The sequence below is a fragment of the Pagrus pagrus genome (assembly GCF_965226575.1).
Source record: "Pagrus pagrus genome assembly, chromosome: 21".
NCBI classification, from domain to species: Eukaryota; Metazoa; Chordata; class Actinopteri; order Spariformes; family Sparidae; genus Pagrus; species Pagrus pagrus.
This window is the reverse complement of record NC_140208.1, coordinates 2,200,764-2,219,170: the sequence shown is the minus strand read 5'-3', so window position 1 is coordinate 2,219,170 and position 18,407 is coordinate 2,200,764. Positions and strand designations below refer to the sequence as shown.

Sequence of the window (18,407 nt, the reverse complement as noted above, 5' to 3'; positions counted from 1 at the left end):
GTTGTCTTTTGACTGTTTCTTTGTGTTTGTAATAATTGTGTCCCTTACATCATTTTCACATGGAGGAAAAAAGAAAAGTCAACATAAAAAATCTTGGTGTGTACTTATAGGTCCAGGTTTGTACTGGGATTCGACTAGCCTACACTGTATAAGCCCAATAATGGCCTCACAGCAGTGTCGCAGTGATGTTACAATACTGAAATTAAAATATGGTACAACATATCTCTTTGAAATGAAGTGGAGTAGCTGGAGAAAGTAGCATAAAGTTAAAACAGGGAAGTACAAATGCCTCAAAACTGTACTGGAGCACAGTGAGTAAATGTTTCTTTCCCTCCACTGATACTTTGGATCATTCCCATCATGTCTCTTTGAGGTCACGGTAATAATAGACTTTGGTCACCTGATCTGACACAACTTGAAAAGACAAAAACACCATGTAGTCTGAAACAGTACATACAAAACACACAACACAGTATGGGTAAATACTTGATTCTTTATTCTCAAAATTAAATCATATGCCATCAAATCACATAACGATACAGATTTGACTGCCAGTCATCATATTTGTACTGTATTAGTCTTCATGTATCACTTGGAGTTACACTGATACAGGTGTTATCGGTCTGAATACCAGTTTTTAGATTTGAACTGCTGATATGATATTTAAAGAGTAACCACCCGCTGGCTGAAAACTCTGCCTGCACTGCCATCTAGTGGCCACTGCTGTCCATGCTCTTCAGTGCCTCTACAGTACAGTGCTTCACAGTGTCCAGTCCTGCAATGACATACTGCAGTTGGCCAACACCCAGCTGTGAGTTAACAGACTTAAACCTTTTCAACCACAGAGCCCAGTACAGAAATTCACTTCCTACATACTGTACAAGATTGAGAGTGCAGTTGCTCTTTAAAATCTCTGTCACTGAATGTGAGTACCAACTGAAACTGATTACAATGAGGTGAATTCCCTTTCACATTTTAAACATTTTAAAACTAAGGCACATTTCATTGAAAGTGTGTGCTGTCTTGTCTGCCAAGCAAATGGCAGCTAACATGTCAAGCAGGGCACATACTGTTTATTTCAGACATTCAAATCTTTCTTTTAAATATTAAAATCACTTTTAAAATCTACTTTTTTTTTTTTTTTTACTTTAAGTCACTCAAACAAAAAAACTCAGACTTAATTTTATGAATTGTGGAGGGAAATTCACCTCATTGTTCTTTCCACTAAATGAAATATGGAAATCATTAGTAAATGCATACATAACCTCACATGCATCAGGCAAAGTTAAAGAGTAGGTTCACTTTAAGTCTTAAAAAAACAAAACAAAAAGAAACAGTGTCTGATTTATCTCTAATGGTATCTAGCCATCCAGATGTTGTCAAGGTTTTAAAATATGAAACCAGATTTTCCTCAGTCTTTTTTGGGGTGGAAACAGGGACCTAAGAAGTGCATTTCACTTGTGGTGCTCATAGCATTTAATCATCTAATAAAAAAATGAAAGGGCAAAATCTCTTTACAGAAACAGTGCCCCTGTTACTCTGGATAATGCACAGACAACTGTTTTAAACATGCAGTATGTGATTTCTGCTACTAGGGGTCATTCAATCATCGTGTGGGATCATGGAAGTTGCTGTCTCCTAAATATTAAACAACTGCTATTGTTGATGAAGATCTATCTGACATGACTCAAGCAGAAGTCAGGTTCAAATGTATGAAAGTTTTATTCATGATAAGTTTAGTCTTGTTCGCTGGCTTCTTCCCTCACACTCCGACTCTCTCCTGGAAGTCACCTTGAGTAAAATCATAAAAAGTAACCAGGACACTGTTTATGGAAAGACACAATGCTGTAAGCACCACGGATCAAATCCCATTCATGTCCACTGCGTTGGGGGGAGGCAGAAATCTGAGAGGCAAGAGTCTGAATGTGTCTCAAAACTTAGACCCGAAGTAAAACTCAAACTATCTGCATGAAGAGATACCACTAGAGTGAAAAATACCGAGTCACCAGAAGAAAATGTTGGCAGTGTATGTTTCTGCAAACCGCAGATGCATAAATTTACACATTTCATACACATCATATGAATATTTCTACAAAATGAATCATATTACTTTCAGTTGACGTGTTTATGAGCTGACTTTCATACCAAGACAAGGAGGAGGGGATGAGGGTGTCATGGTACCACAGAGATACAACTGCAAAGTGAGAGACCACTTCAACTGTGTGACTTAAGCAGCTGGGTGGGACATTTTGCAGCTGCCGTTGGGGCAACAAAACTGGAAATTTTCAACAAGATGCTGGGATGTTCTGCAGATGTGTTTTGAACAATAAAAAAAACACATGTTCAACAAGACATGGGGACAAAGCCCCAGCGTTGTCACAACATAAACTTTCTACATATTTGTATGACATGAAAGGTATAAAGTTAACATATCTGGAGTTTGCAGAAACCTTTGCAGAAAGGTTTGTTTTTTTTCCATATTTGAACACACTACGGAAGTCCTGAGAGGCAAGTGAAGAATTTTCTTTTTCTGGTAAACCTTTTCTTTAAAGTCTGATTTAAATAGTTAATAGTTCTCTCCTGTGTTTATAACTTGAGAACAAGTGGAGAACATTTTTTGCAGGATAATCTTTGAAAGTTTTTTTGTTAATTTGTCTTTGTCCTCCTAATTTTGCCCATGAAACATTACTTTCTCATATGCATTTTTTTTCACTTATTTTTTTTCCTGGAAAAAAGGTTTTTCCTGAAATTTGTCTGTCCTCTTCATTTTGCCCATGAAACATTTTTTCTACAAATTTACCATGTTTTATCCTGAAAAAACTGTTTGTTTTTTTCTGAAAAAAATCTGTTTTTCCTGAAACAAAATCATTTTTTTCCTGAAAAATCAGTATTTTCCTGAAAAATCAGTATTTTCCTGAATAAAAAATAAAAAAAATTTTGAAAAAGGTTTTGTCTGAAATTTGTCTTTGTCCTCTTCATTTTGGCCATGATTTTTTTTTGCTCCTATACATTTTTTTCACTTAACTTTTTCCTGAAGAAAGAAAGGTTTTTCCTGAATAAAATGTTTTTTCCTGAAAAAAAAGTTTTTTCCTGAATAAAATGTTTTTTTCCTGAAAAAAAAAACTGCTTTTTCAGGAAAAAAAACTGTTTTTTCCTGAAAAAAAACATGTTTTTTCCTGAAAAAATGGGTTTTTTTCCTGAAATTTGTCTTTGTCTTATGCTTTTTTTCCTGAAAAAAAACAAACTTGTTTATCCTGGAAAAAAGGCTTTTCCTGAAATTTGTCTTTGTCCACATCATTTTGCCCATCAAATATTTTTTCTACAAATTAACCCAGTTTTATCCTGAAAAGACCTTTTTTTTCCTGAAAAAAATTTTTGTCCTGAAAAAAAAAACTTTTAGTTCCTGAAATGTCTTTTGTCCTCTTAATTTTGCTCATGAAATCTTTTTTTCTCCTATACATTTTTTCCACTTAACTTTTTCCTGAAGAAAAACTTTTTTCCTGAAAAAGTTTCCCTGAAATTTTTTTTCCCCCTGAAATAAAATGTTTTTTCCTGAAAAAAAAAAACCCCCCACAAAAAACTGTTTTTGCCTGAAATTTTTGTCCTCTTCAATTTGCCCATGAAACATTTTTTTCCCACAAATTTTCCCCTTTTTTTTCCTGACAAAAAATATTTTTTTTCTGAAAAAAATCTGTTTTTCCTGAAACAAAATATTTTTTTTCCTGAAAAATCAGTATTTTCCTGAATAAAAAATAAAAAATTTCCCCCCAAAAAAAGGTTTTGTCTGAAATTTGTCTTTGTCCTCTTCATTTTGGCCATGATTTTTTTTTTACATTTTTTTCACTTAACTTTTTCCTGAAGAAAGAAAGGTTTTTCCTGAATAAAATGTTTTTTCTGAAATTTGTCTTTGTCTTATACATTTTTTCCTGAAAAAAAAAAAAATTGCTTATCCTGGAAAAAAAGGCTTTTCCTGAAATTTGTCTTTATCCACTTCATTTTGCCCATCAAATATTTTTTCTACAAATTAACCCAGTTTTATCCAGAAAATACCTTTTTTTTCCTGAAAAAAATTGTTTTGTCCTGAAAAAAAACCTTTTATTTCCTGAAATGTCTTTGTCCTCTTAATTTTGCTCATGAAATCTTTTTTTCTCCTATACATTTTTTTCCACTTAACTTTTTCCTGAAGAAAAAACTTTTTTCCTGAAAAATTTTCCCTGAAATTTTTTCCCCCTGAAATAAAATGTTTTTTCCTGTAGAAAAAAAAAATCCCCACAAAAAACTTTTTGCCTGAAATTTTTGTCCTCTTCAATTTGCCCATGAAACATTTTTTTTCCACAAATTTTCCCCTTTTTTTCTGACAAAAAACATTTTTTTCTGAATAAAATCTTTTCCCTGAAACAAAATCATTTTTTTCCTGAAAAATCAGTATTTTCCTGAATAAAAAATAAATATTTTTTCCCCCCGCAAAAAAAGGTTTTGTCTGAAATTTGTCTTTGTCCTCTTCATTTTGGCCATGATTTTTTTTTACTCCTATACATTTTTTTCACTTAACTTTTTCCTGAAGAAAGAAAGGTTTTTCCTGAATAAAATGTTTTTTCCTGAAAAAATGGTTTTTTTTCTGAAATTTGTCTTTGTCTTATACTTTTTTTCCTGAAAAAAAAAAAACTTGTTTATCCTGGAAAAAAAAGGCTTTTCCTGAAATTTGTCTTTGTCCACATCATTTTGCCCATCAAATATTTTTTCTACAAATTAACCCAGTTTTATCCTGAAAATACCTTTTTTTTCCTGAAAAAAAATTGTTTTGTCCTGAAAAAAAAAACTTTTAGTTCCTGAAATGTCTTTGTCCTCTTAATTTTGCTCATGAAATCTTTTTTCTCCTATACATTTTTTCCACTTAACTTTTTCCTGAAGAAAAACTTTTTTCCTGAAAAATTTTCCCTGAAATTTTCCCCCCCTGAAATAAAATGTTTTTTCCTGGAAAAAAAAACAAAACCCCACAAAAAACTGTTTTTGCCTGAAATTTTTGTCCTCTTCAATTTGCCCATGAAACATTTTTCTTCTACAAATTTTCCCCTTTTTTTTCCTGACAAAAAACATTTTTTTCCTGACAAAAAAACATTTTTTTTCTGAAAAAAATCTGTTTTTCCTGAACCCAAACTTGTTTATCCTGGAAAAAAAGGCTTTTCCTGAAATTTGTCTTTGTCCACTTCATTTTGCCCATCAAATATTTTTTCTACAAATTAACCCAGTTTTATCATGAAAAAGACCTTTTTTTTCCTTAAAAAAAATTGTTTTGTCCTGAAAAAAACCTTTTATTTCCTGAAATGTCTTTGTCCTCTTAATTTTGCTCATGAAATCTTTTTTTCTCCTATACATTTTTTTCCACTTAACTTTTTCCTGAAGAAAAAAAACTTTTTTCCTGAAAAAGTCTTTCCCTGAAAAAAAGTATTTTCCTGAAAAATTTTCCCTGAAAATGTTTTCCCCCTGAAATAAAATGTTTTTTCCTGAAAAAAAAGTTTTTTCCCCACAAAAAACTGTTTTTGCCTGAAATTTCTTTGTCCTCTTCAATTTGCCCATGAATCATTTTTTTTCTACAAATTTTCCCGACAAAAAACATTATTTTCCTGAAAAAATTGTTTTTTCACTAGAAAAAATTGTTTTCCCCTGCCTGAAATTTCTTTGTCCTCTTCATTTTGCTCATGAAACCTTTCTTTCTCCTATACATTTCTTTCACTTAATTTTTTCCAGAAGTGTCCCCCACCCCAAAAAACAGTTTTCGCATGAAATTTATCCCCTTAATTTTGTCCATGAAACATTTCTTTCTGCTATATATCTTTTTCTAAAAAATAAAATTCTGAAAATACCTTTTTTTTCCTGAAAAAAAAGTTTTCCTGAAATTTGTCTTTGTCCTCTTAATTTTGCCCATGAAACATTTCTTTCTCCTGTAGATTTTTTTTCACTAATTTTTTTCCCGGGAAAAACTGTTCTCCCTGAAAAAAACAAACTGTTTTTCCTGAAAAAAACAAACTGTTTTTCCTGATAAAAAACCTTTTTTGTCCTTTTTTGACCTGTTTTTTCTGAAAAAGCTTTTTCCTTAAATTTCCTTGTCCTCTTCATTTTGCCCATGAAACCTTTTTTCCCCATATATTTTTTCCCTTAGCCTTTTCCTGAAGACAATTTCATCCATGAAACATTTCTTTCTGCTATATATTTTTTTCTGAAAATAAATTCTGAAAAAATTATTTTTTCCCTGAAAAAAAAAAAAAAATCAGCTTTTCTTGAAAAAATACTGTTTTTTCCTGGAAAAAAAAAATCAGCTTTTTCTTGAAAAAAACCCCTGTTTTTTTCATGAAAAAAAGTACGATGTTTTTTTCTGGGAAATTTTTTTTTTTCCTTCTTTTTTCGGGAAATAAAGTTTTTTTCTTTTATTCCTGAAGACAAAATTTTTCACGATAAAAAGTGTTTTCCCCCACCCAAAAAACAGTTTTTGCCTGAAATTTGTCTTTCCTGAAATAAACAGTTTTTTTTCCTGAAAAACACCATTATATTCCTGAAAAAGACATTTTTTTTCCTGAAAAAAAGGTTTTTCCTGAATAAAAAGGCTTTTCCTAAAATTTGTCTTTGTCCTCTTTATTTTGCCCATGAAACAAATTTTCCTACAAATTAACCCTTTTTTTGCTTCAAATTTACCCTGTTTCTTTCCCTGAAAATTACTTGTTTTTTCCTGAAAAAAAGTTTTTTCCTGACACAAATCTGTTTTCCTGAAAAAAAATCAGTTTTTTCCTGAAAAAAAAACTGCTTTTTCCTGAAAAAAAAAACCTGTTTTTTCCTGAAAAAAATCTATTTTTTTCCTGAAAAAAATGTTTTTTTCAGGAAAAACTGGGTTTTTTCAGGAACAAACATTTTTTTCCTGAAAAAAAAAAAAACTCAAAAAGTTTTTGCCTGAAATTTGTCTTTGTCCTCTTAATTTTGCCCATGAAACATTTGATTCTCCCATAGATTTTTTTCACTTATTTTTTTCCTAAAAAAAAAAACCTTCCAGAAAATTTTTTTTTTTTCCCTGAAAATGTTTTTTTCCTCAAATTTCTTTGTCCTCTCTTTTTGCCCATGAAAATTTTTTCCTGAAAAAAAAACCACCACATTTTTTCCTGAAAAAAAACCAAACATTTTTTTTCCTGAAAAAAAAACCAAACATTTTTTTTCCTGAAAAAAAACCCAAACATTTTTTCCCTGAAAAACTAACAAACATTTTTTTCCCCTGAAAAAACATTTTCAATTTAAACACATTTTTTCCTGAATAAACCCCCCCCCCCAAAAAACTGTTTTTGCCTGAAATTTCTTTGACCTCTTCATTTTGCCCATGAAACCTTTTTTTCTTCCTATACATTTTTCCACTTAGTTTTTCCTGAAAAATGGCTTTCCCTTTTTCAGGAAAAACTTTTTTTCATGAAAAAAAATGTATTCAGGAAAAACCTTATTTTTCAGGAAAAAACTTTTTTTCCAGGAAAAACCTTTTACTTCCAGGAAAAAGCAAACAAAAATGAAAAGGAGGGAAAAAAAAGGTTTCATGGGTAAAATGAAGAGGACAAAGACATTTCATGCATAACCAGTTTTTTTTGGGGGGGGGAAAAAAACCAAACATTTTTCTCAGTTTTTCTTTTCCGAGAAAAAAAAAATTCTAATTTTTTTTGCAAGAAAAAATGTTTTTTTCACGAAAAAAAAACAACTTTTTTTTGGTGAGCAAGAGAGAAACAGTTTTTTTGCGCAAACCCAAACCCAAAAACTATGAGCTTTTCTCTTGAGTACCTTTTTCCTATAATAAAAAAATTTTGGTCTTGGAAAAAAAAAACATTTTTTTCCTGAAAAAAAAAGTTTTGTAAACTTTGAAATATTATCCTGGCAATACTTTTTTCCACCAGACAGAGGAACAATTTAAATCAAAATTAGAAAACAGATCACCAGAAAAAAAAAATCTTCTTTTGCATCTCAGGACTTCTGTAACACACCCCTTAACATTGCATTTTAAACAAAAGGCGAACATCAGCTCAGACTAACTAATGACCTGTATCAGTGTACTCCTGATTGCATATCTCTCTACATCAGTCTCCAGTAGCTATCTTAAACATGAAAGAAAAAAATGCAATCACAAATAGTTTTCTCTTGTTGATTGTATTAATGAATATTTGTCTGTTGAAAATGTTGCTTTAAGAAGATCTTACAAACTGCTTGTTGAGAATATTAATCAAACATCAGATCAGTGAAATCTGAAAACCAGTACAGTACATCATTACTGTAGGTACACCTGCAGTGCAGCTTAGAACTAATATTACAGAATATAAGATTTCCTGTGAGTATACAATTAGTTGAAGATACAGTACTATGAGTTGTGTGCTTATCAGTTTTGATGCAATCACTCAGCACAAATTTATCACACAGATGCTGTTGATTTTTCTGGCTAGTCTATTCTTCTCTTGTGTGTTTCAGCACTTTTACTTTCTCTCCATCATCTGCTGAAATATCTGACTTGTTGCAATTTCGATTATCCATCTCTGTTCAGACAAACAACAGACTGTATTCTTTCTGTGTGTGTCTTACTGTTCGACACAGCACCAACACAAGTTGCTATGCTCGCCCTGGGAGAAGGCAGTATTAACAGGTGAGGCTACAAGGTGACACACCTGACAGGATGTATAGCTTACTAACATCAAAGCCCTTTTGTTGACAAGGCAGGGGGAGAAAGCTGTATTTTAAAAGCACGGAGACGTCATCAGGCGACTTCTCAAACCTGCTGTGAGTCTACACGAGGAGCCAGTCATCAGGCTTTGGGTCGTGATATGATGTAAGAGACAGTTCAGGCTTTAAAAATGAACCACGAAGTGAGCCACGCAGGCGAACATCTACTCTTATTCTTATCCCACAGCACATGCTCCTTGTACGTTTGGACAGTGACGAGTGAAATAACTTCACTGATGTGCATCACTTTTACCCCCCAAAATGTGAGCATATTACAGAATACAACTCAATGGAAAACAATCAAGAGCAAGAGCCTGACTTTTTAAATTCTTCAGGCTTTCAATGTGCTTTCTGTGCTAGAAGATCAAATATGAATCAATTCTAGCTTTTATTTACATTAAATTCTCTCTCAGCTAATACAGAGATTACAGTAAATGTGAATTGTTGTGGTGGGGTTACTTTGCTGTTAATATTTAATTCTCATTATATAGTTGCACTATGGTAATACTGTGGTTGAATCAGAGCTTTACAGCTGAGGGGAGAGGGTGAAACTGTGCCCCAGTGATCCACCTACAGCTGCTTTAAACTGAGGATGAGCTCAGTAGTCATCCGAGGGATTCGAGGTCTTCTCCAAGGAGTCATAGTGAGCTTCATCAAGCTGCTCGTCCTCGATTTCTTCCATCCCATCCTCGTCATCATCGGAAAGGGGTGGAATGGGCGGGGCCTCTACGGCCGGCTCGTCGGGTGGATCAATGCTGGAAGGAAGAAGAGGAAAGAAAATGTAGTAAAAACATGAAGTTATGAAATGTAATGCAAATCATGCATAAAAATAATTCGAAAAAGGATGAAACAGTGTTTCCCCCCAAGCAACAGTGCAGATAAAAAAAGGAATCAATTAAAAATGAATCTGATGAGTCATGCAAAAAAAAAAAAGAGGGAAAGTTGGGCATGATGCTGAAACATGCAACACATTTCCTGAAATGTAGGAAAAACATCACCCCACAGTCAGACGATGAAGTCAGTGAGCAGTCACGTCACAGAAAAACAAAACAAACGATGGAAACAACCCGAAAAACTCGATGACACACAAAGCCGAAACGACAATGAAGACTGTTTTAGTCATAATGAAAAAGTGAAAGAGGAAGTGGTTGCACGAAGACGCTGAGGACCCGAGGTCAGTCACTTACGGTGGGTTTTGGTCACTCAAAAGCGGGCGTAATCAGGCCCTGTGCTGAAAGGCAGAGACAGTCCCCACGTGTCAACATTCACAATCTCCTCAAGTCAAACCACTGTGTCACAGGGCAATGTATGATTACTATAAAACGTGTTCATACTTGGCTTTACAGTATACGGTATGCATATTCAATTACTACTGAAACATCAAAAGTAAAAGGAGCACTGTGTAGGATTTGAGATATAAACAACTGAGACCAAGACTGAGGCGACTGGGAGCCTCTGTTTGACACTTCACTGTGTCCTGTCTGAGGCAGGATGTGGTCGGTTTAGCCCTTTACTTTCATGGCTGTCAAATCCAATTTTGTAACCAAAGGCAGAAATAAAAGTCTGTTTACTCAAATACTGAAATCAATTGTGTTTTTTTGATCTTGTTTGAATAATGCCATAAATCACACATATGATGTTTGCGAATCTAAAAGATAATTTTTCTATGTGAGAAAGTCGCAGTTTGTCATAAAACCAACGAAACACAAGACTGTGAAAATACGTAATTAGAAAGACTACACAGCCAACAGCCAGGTAAGTGACATGTAATTAAATGCTCACCAAAACCCAAAACTGAAACCTTGTAGAGCAGGTCCAGTATATTAGCGAGTACACTGACTAACTCTCAACTGCAGCTGTCAATATGACCAAATCTAAAGTGTCACTTTTTTAAATACTTTTTCTGTTTCGAGGTGACGGCCATGGGGCACACTTCAAGGGGAGATACTTTGCCTCTCGATAAGAGTTCAAGTGCACCTGTAAGAAAGTATTCTTACACAGTTGTATTGCATATTTTTATAGATGTAAAGGATCTGATTACTTTATCCACCAGTGGTTCCAGCACTTGAGTAAACAGACAAATCACATCACCGCCGATGATGCATAAGGTACAAAATACAGTGTTGAGGCCTGTTGAGGCGGCCAGTCAATCTCACTGATGGTCTTACTTGTCTGTGGTACTTCTACTGATGCACTAAAGCTACTCTGGTGTTTATAGATTGATGTTAAAGTGCTACACGAATATATTCATAAAAACCCAAACAGATCATGACTCCACAAACGCACAGTTGCTGAGTGTGTTACATGTATATCATGACCCAAATATATTAACTTCACAATACAGGAAACAAAAATAAAACAGGCAGGCACACAGACAGGCATATAAACCAAGACACAGTGAACAAACAAACAGACAGACACTGGAACTAGGAAATGAATATGCTGTGATTAGGACGCACGTACACAAACATACAGTTGAGTTGAAAAAGGTACCTTTGCTAGCAGCAGGAGGAGCAGACCAGTGGGTGTATGGCATTGGCAGGTCAGGGCGGGTAGGATGCAGTGTAACTACTACTGTGCACTGAACACGCACACACACACATACACACTTCACATGCAACAAGGCCGGTGCGCATTTATGATGCAGTCAGTTCCAGAAATGTCATCATGAGAAGTGACACCAAATGTGCAAGAGGAGCTGCTGGTTAATGCGTTAAAGCGACAGATGAGCGCTGATTCGTCTGTTAGGACGTGGTGAATAAGCAAAGAAACCTTTTTGCAGAAGTCTAAAATGTCTGCAGAAGCTTAGAGCTTAAAGGAACAGATCGCCCAAAAATGTAAATTCAGTCTTTTTTCTTCACCCCCTGCTGATGGAAAGTCAGGTGAAGTATTGTAGTCCACATAACATTTCTGGAGCTTCACAGCAAAACGGAGTTGCAGCGTTCTCCTAAACAACTGAAGCAGCTGGAAACGTAAAAAACAACCAAACAAAAAACATGAAATGGCTCCATACAGCTCGTCCGGCATAATCCAAGTCAATCCAAGTCTCCAGCCACTTCAGTTGTTTAGGAGAATGCTGCAACACTGTTTTGCTGTGAAGCTCCAGAAACGTTTCGTGGACTATGAAACTTCACCCGACTTTCCATCAGCATGGGAGCGAGTAAAAAAATGACCTCATTTTCATTTCTGGATAAATCGTTCCTTTAATTAGCTTGCTTTTTTTCTGCTAAATGATTAAAATTACTGTAAAATAAAGATAATTAGTCTCATCAAATTAAATAGAAGCAGAAGTAAAACACATTTGGCCTTCGATGACTTACTTAGAGACAAATCAAAAGCTATTTAACCAAAAAAGAAAGAAAAATGTAAAGACTGAAATCTTTCTAAATGTCTCTTTGATGTAAAGGCCTCCTGGTTAAAAATAAATGAATAGAAACAGCCAAAAAAAGTTCCAGCTGAATAAATTTATTTCACACTTTTTTTAGAGTAGAAATTCACCATACATTTGAGGTCATCAATATTACACTTTTTGGTGCCCCCAAAGCATGCATGTCCATAAATTCTCTGTACAATACTTTTTTGTTCTTTTTGCAAAGAAAATCCCTCAAAATAAAAGCACATCAGTCGATGTGGGAGTTATTTCGGGCCACAGGTGGTTGGTGTGCTTTCTCTGCAGCAATGGCAGTCATACCTTGGGCTTATTTTAGTGGAGAAAGAAGAAACACTGGCAGCTTCCAGTCGTTTGCACTCGACTTTTGTCTCTAAATTCACCAAGACAGAGATGGAGAGAAAGGGGGGTTGGCAAAGCTGAGGGGGAAGACGAGTGTTAGGCAACGGACAAACAGAGAGCAGAGGAGAAGAGAGCAAAGACACGGCAGACATACGCAGCAAGGGAAACATTTCTACAATGCAAAAAAGTCCATCTATACTCGAGTCTGTAAATATTTTTCTTCAAGAAGTGAAAACTGCAACACAGATTAAGAACCGTTAGGAACAAGTGAACGCATCTGCCTCGCTTTTTTCACAACATTTGAAGGAAAAAAAAGGTATTTTATGACTCAAACACTTGACCATGTTAAATATTCGGTGAGGATGGACATTTTTGCAGAGTGGGAGGCATGAGAGAGGTACACAGTTTACATATTTTTCTTTCACTTTGGTAAAGACCATACTTGGATGAGATTTTCATAAAAACCTCATAAGATTTAGAAGCCAACAATATGAGAAAGACTGATTCCTAGTAGGCTTGTTAGTGGACATCAGATGTTGATGGACGGACAGAGGTAAGTAAAGACAGGCACTAACTGGACTGACATACAGACGAGCAGACCAGCATCTTTATTTAGCACAGAGAGAATCAGACAAACAGTTCTTTATCTTCAAAACATGATGGTTTTTTTTTTTTTACTCACTGAGGTTTTAAAATTAAGCCTTTAATTGCAAAGACAACAGTACAAGAAGGCTGAATGAGGTTTCAACATCAAATGAACTCCTCTCCCCTTCAAGGCTGCAGAGAGGCTGTGCCATAAATCTGGACCAATGACCCCGTTTCATTATCACAACACTGCTGACGCCTCATTTGAATCTCTGGATCCAGAAGTTCATCAGCATCCCTTATATACAAATAACTTTAAGTCTTAAGTTGCCATAGAAATACAGTATATTATTCACATTAGTCACTTAATTCACAGTATGAGGCACTATAATATGTCCCAACTTAGACAAAGATTTAAAAGTGTTTCAAATTGAAAGCGATGTCGCTGGATGATGTGCACCGAGCCAAACGGCAGTACCAATTGTCTTTTCTTTCATGCATGAACGACAGAATCTGGGGCTGCAACTATTCATATTTTTGTTGGCAACTAATCAGATGATTATTTTCTCAAAGATATTTTTTTTTGCCTGTCAAATGTAAAAAATGTCCAAATGCCAGAGTGATGTCTTCCGGTTTATTATTTTTTTCCAACCCATTAACCAAAACAATCTACAATGTAAACGAGGCTCGCACAGCTTTTTAAGAGTAAAATTCAAGCAGCTTTCAAAGTACAGAAACCAACAATTTCCAGACTGCTGAACACTTTATCATCACACCTGCTGTGGTTGTTACTTTAAATGCAATTGCACACAAAGTTTACAGAATTCCTTTATGCCCACAGAAATCACTGTAAATTGTCAGTTTATTCTACCAGCTGTTCATATCAACAATGATTGTATGTTTTGGTCATGATTACTTATTTCTTGCTAATTCTGAAGCCAGGAGACAAACAACTATGACAGCAGGATTGTTTCATTTCAAATAAAAAAATACATTTGATCTGATTGATGACGCGTAGATGAAACAACAGAAGTGCTGGGCGATATGGCCTTAAAAAAATATTTTTAAGCTGTATCGTGATACACGATATATTATCTCAATATTTTGAAATCTCCTCAAAAGCACTTCATAAATGCTAGGACTGGTCGCCAAAATCAAATATCATAATATTTTTTTTTTTTTACCAAATACCTCAATATTGATATTGAGACACTTTTGTAGGGACGACTATTGTTCACACTCACAAAGTATCAACACAATGAGATTTTTGATAAATAATCATCAGTAATATGGATATAAATACTCAGCGATAAAGGCAAGTGTTAGAACAAGTAGAACAGTCTGGTTAGTTCAGAAAATTACATCACTTTACTGTAATGCGCCTTTAAAATCAGGAAAAGACAACACTTGTACCATATCATGATATAACGATATCCAAAATCTAAGACAATATCTAGTCTCATATCACGATAATGATAATATTGATATATTGCCCAGCCCTACACCAAATTATGTTGAAAATCAAGCATTTTTCAAGAAGTATATTTGAGTTCAACCATATTCCTAAACTAGAAAACATAATGGTTAAAATTAAGCATTTTCCAAACCTTTGAAGAATTTGTATGAAAACTGTATAAAACAAGAAAAAGCAGCGAATTCTCACATTTAAGAAAGCTTGAGCCGGCGGGTGTTTGTCATTTTTGTTTTGTAGATAACTTTAAACAGACAACAACGGATAGTTTCAGCACTAAACCCAACTCAGAGCCTTATATGTCATTTGGGGACGAGGTAGTTGACCCCATTCAGCCTTGGCATTGGTATTTACACACCACAATAGATAGTCAAAGGACCCCGAGCACCTGGGTTTGTGTGTCTGAGCACAGTGTCCCTCCACACAGATGTGGGAGAACAAGTTCAAAGGCTGATACTGAAAATGTTACAGTAAGTTTGTTTACAGAAAGTCAGAAATATAGACTATTAATTCCATAAGGTGCGTTTTTTTTTTTTTTAATGATCATAGATACTGTATGACAAGCACTTCTGTATGGCACACTTATGTACAGTAAACATTCCTGTCACATCGTCTCCGTTCCATAAGTTAAAACATTTACATTAGCTGTTCACTACTCGTGATACATGGCCTCTCATCTCAGAGGAATACAAAACCTCACAGCATGAAAAGGTAAAATTACTGTTAAATACTGAAAGACCCAGTAAAAGTATTGATTGTAATGTACTTTTTTTGTTTTTACATTATGAAAATCCTCTTTGGGATCAACATCATTAATTCCACACCCTGATTTACATTTCTTTTACATTGTCATTGTGATGGAGCGCACTGACATTTGTGAAAATCCAGTTCCTTTGGTGGGGAGATATAGTCCCCAGCAATATATAAAAGAAATGTACATGCATGAAAGACAAGCAAAAGATACATTTTCCTCAGAGAAAATGTCCATCACATTGATTTTGAATATTCGGATGGCACACAGTCCGTTTTGCTCTGGTTTGGCTTGGCGTGGCTCTGCACCAAGGCGTCACCAGTGGCCCAGTGTGGCAACCGGCCAGTTAGACAGCACAGGGGAGGATTGAGGGAGATCAGAGAGGGGTAAAGATACAGACCAAAGCCTTGTCCTTGCATTGATCGGCTCAGGGAGAGTTTATTGCCGTAAGCGGGAGATAAGGAGGCGGGAAGAAGGAGGGGAAAGGATGAGGGAAGGGGGTGGTTGAGGGGCAGCGAGGTGCCTGTCCTATCGCATCGTCTGGCTGAGTCTGTGCCTGTTTGTCTGTCTGTCCTCACACTGTCGAAATCAATTTGCCCTCTGTGGAACTGTGGACAAAGAGAGGGAAGAGGCTTCCAGGTGGGCTGGCTCGGAAGAAACAGCAGCAAACACAACCAGGACACACAGAGGACAGAAACCATGTCCACCCTCCGACATGAGAAATAAACTCGGTCTGAAAGCTTGTCTGACCCTTAACTTCCTACAATAACTGTGAATGAGAGGGTTTGAAGCAGGGTGAGCTTATAAGGGATTGGGTGGGTGAGTGCAGTTAGCAGGTGGAAGTGCTAGTGGAGCTGCATGGTGCATGTGGAGGAGCTGGGAGGTCAAAGCATGAGTGTTTTTATAGAAATGAACAAAAAGAAAACTTAAATCAACTTAAGCTTAAACAGAATACAAATGAATAACAACATGCTTGAAGTGTTATCAGTTACTTCTAATGGTCCTGTGTGGGTTGAGATGGACCTCTTAACATTCACAGACGACCAAACAAAAAGCCAGTCTTCTACCAGTGTGCAGTATATGATATTATCACTTATGTTATCCTGTAAACAAGTGAAAACAGAACAGAACGCAAACATAAAAGAACACAAAGAAAACGACACAAAACAAGAATGTGGTGTGTCCTGCTGGTTGTGTGTTTGCGGGTCTGGACTTGCGCCACAACATATCCCAATCCCTCAACTCTCCGTCTTCAGCGCCCAGCGGGGGGAAAAAAAGGACACAATCCCTCACTGGCTTCCCACCCACAAATACTTCCAATTGCGCTCCACCAAAGTGGAAGCTCATCATCCACATATTTTAATTTTGATCACACACTATCTGAACTCTGACTGAATTTAACCTGATTTCTGTATCGATGCAAAATAAAAGAACATTAACTGCAGCAAGTGGTTCTTACCTTGTGGGGAAGCGGGGCTCGTATTCTTCAACTCCTTGCTGTAAAGACAAAAAAATAAAACAGATGAGCGATCTAGTCATGCAGTTCATTTTAAAACAGCATAATGAATACTTTTGTAACTGTCACTAGAGAAAGGTGCAATGACCACTGGAGCCTGCAGGTGGCAGCAAAGATCTCAGATCTGAGCAATGATCCAACAAGGCACTTCCTCCAGCATCTTAACTGGATATCAAAACTGACAAACTGTGACTACAAACCTCATTTGGAAAATGTCTTTCAATGAAAAAAAAAGAAATACAACAAATCATATGTGTGTTAATTATTTTCTGATGGGCTGGTCTGCCCAGTAAGCATTAAATGAAAACTTCACCCAAACATGAAAATTCAGTCTCTGCTCCTTTATTATTGGATATTTGTAGGTCAAAAGGCATCTTTGTTAAAACAGCATTCGAATGAGATTTTTTGATGTGAAGCAAGTCCTCACGGCATATTGAAATATACTCATTATAAAGCATTGTTGTGTGTAACAGTCTACAAAACAATCTGTGTAACAATCTACAAAAACTCACTTTCAGGTTTAGTTCTTTGTTAACCAAATGTTTAGATGTCGTCTGACCTACAAATCAAATCAGTGCTCACTTGGTGACCAAAGCATTTAAGACACTTTCAAGTGCACATAAGCCTGACGAAAAAAAAATCCAGTTCCCCTAAAATGTCAGCGGAGATGTTTCCATTTGTAAATGCGTTGAGGTGGAAAGAACAGTTTAAGTTGTTACATGACTGCTGAGCAATTAAGCATCGCCCACATCTAATGTTCCAGGTGAGACGTAGGAGGGAAGCTGGGCCGATAGAGAAGGGTTCAGTGTTGCATAAGACTACTTCTGACTTTGCCTTTTGAAAAATTTAACCCCCTCCCTTGTCACCGCTGCTGCCTCCTCTTCCGTTCAGTCGGCTGGGCGAACGCTCGCTCTGTTATCAGCCGACGCCTGTCAGAAGAGCTTCCCTCAGAGACAGAGGCAGCCAGGCGCAGAGGAAGACTTCTCCAATCTGAGCTGTGCCACATCTTACACTCGACCTTCCATAAACAGCAACGTGTGAAGCGAAGGAGAACTGATTTCTGCGTTTATGTAAGCTAATGTAGCAAAGCGTTCTCTGCGAGCTTTGGCTCAAGAGAACTCTGAATACTTGTAAAGGAAGAGACAGCCTGTCAAAGCAAAGCTAATCCTGCACTGTATCTCAGGTCAGCAGCATGTGGGGAAGAGCCACGTCCAAACTTTCTGAGACAGACGAGCACAGATCCACGCCAGATTTTGTTTGACGGCTCGGCTCATGTGTCACTTGTGAAATCATGTGTGGGAAGATGCCAGTGTGTGTGTTTGTGCGTGTGTTTTTCAAGGCCCCCCACCTGTGAGAAGCCTGGCACTGCCACGCTGTAGGGGCGCTGTTGTCTGCCATGCAGCGCAGCAGCACTCTGCGCCGCCATACGGGAGTGCATGCCGTAATCAGGGGTGGAGAGAGCCATGTCTTCTCTCTCGAGAAGGTTGCCTGTGCTGCTGCTCTTCCCGTGGAGGCTGGAAACACACAGGTGAACAGACAATGAGGAAAGGCTGAACATGATGTTGTCTATTGGAAGGTTTTACAACCCACAAGCACTTGAGCCAATCAATGTCATTATCAA

General features: G+C 36.3%; 1 protein-coding gene across 3 annotated transcripts in view; it reads right to left on the bottom strand.

Annotated features, from left to right (window-relative positions):
* Window positions 1-9,438: 9,438 nt before the first annotated feature.
* Window positions 9,439-18,407, bottom strand: part of baiap2b (BAR/IMD domain containing adaptor protein 2b) — a 71,003-nt gene continuing 62,034 nt past the window's right edge. For 2 of the 3 annotated variants that reach the window (XM_084341684.1, XM_084341683.1), the window contains 3 exons: window positions 18,135-18,300; window positions 16,730-16,767; window positions 13,044-15,878 (listed from right to left, as the gene is read on the bottom strand). In XM_084341684.1, coding sequence (XP_084197810.1) covers window positions 15,845-15,878; window positions 16,730-16,767; window positions 18,135-18,300 — 238 coding nt within the window. In that variant the 3' untranslated portion in view covers window positions 13,044-15,844. Of the gene's footprint in view, window positions 9,489-9,920; window positions 9,965-13,043; window positions 15,879-16,729; window positions 16,768-18,134; window positions 18,301-18,407 lie in introns of those variants that run through there. The other variant, XM_084341682.1, reaches the window with a different exon arrangement.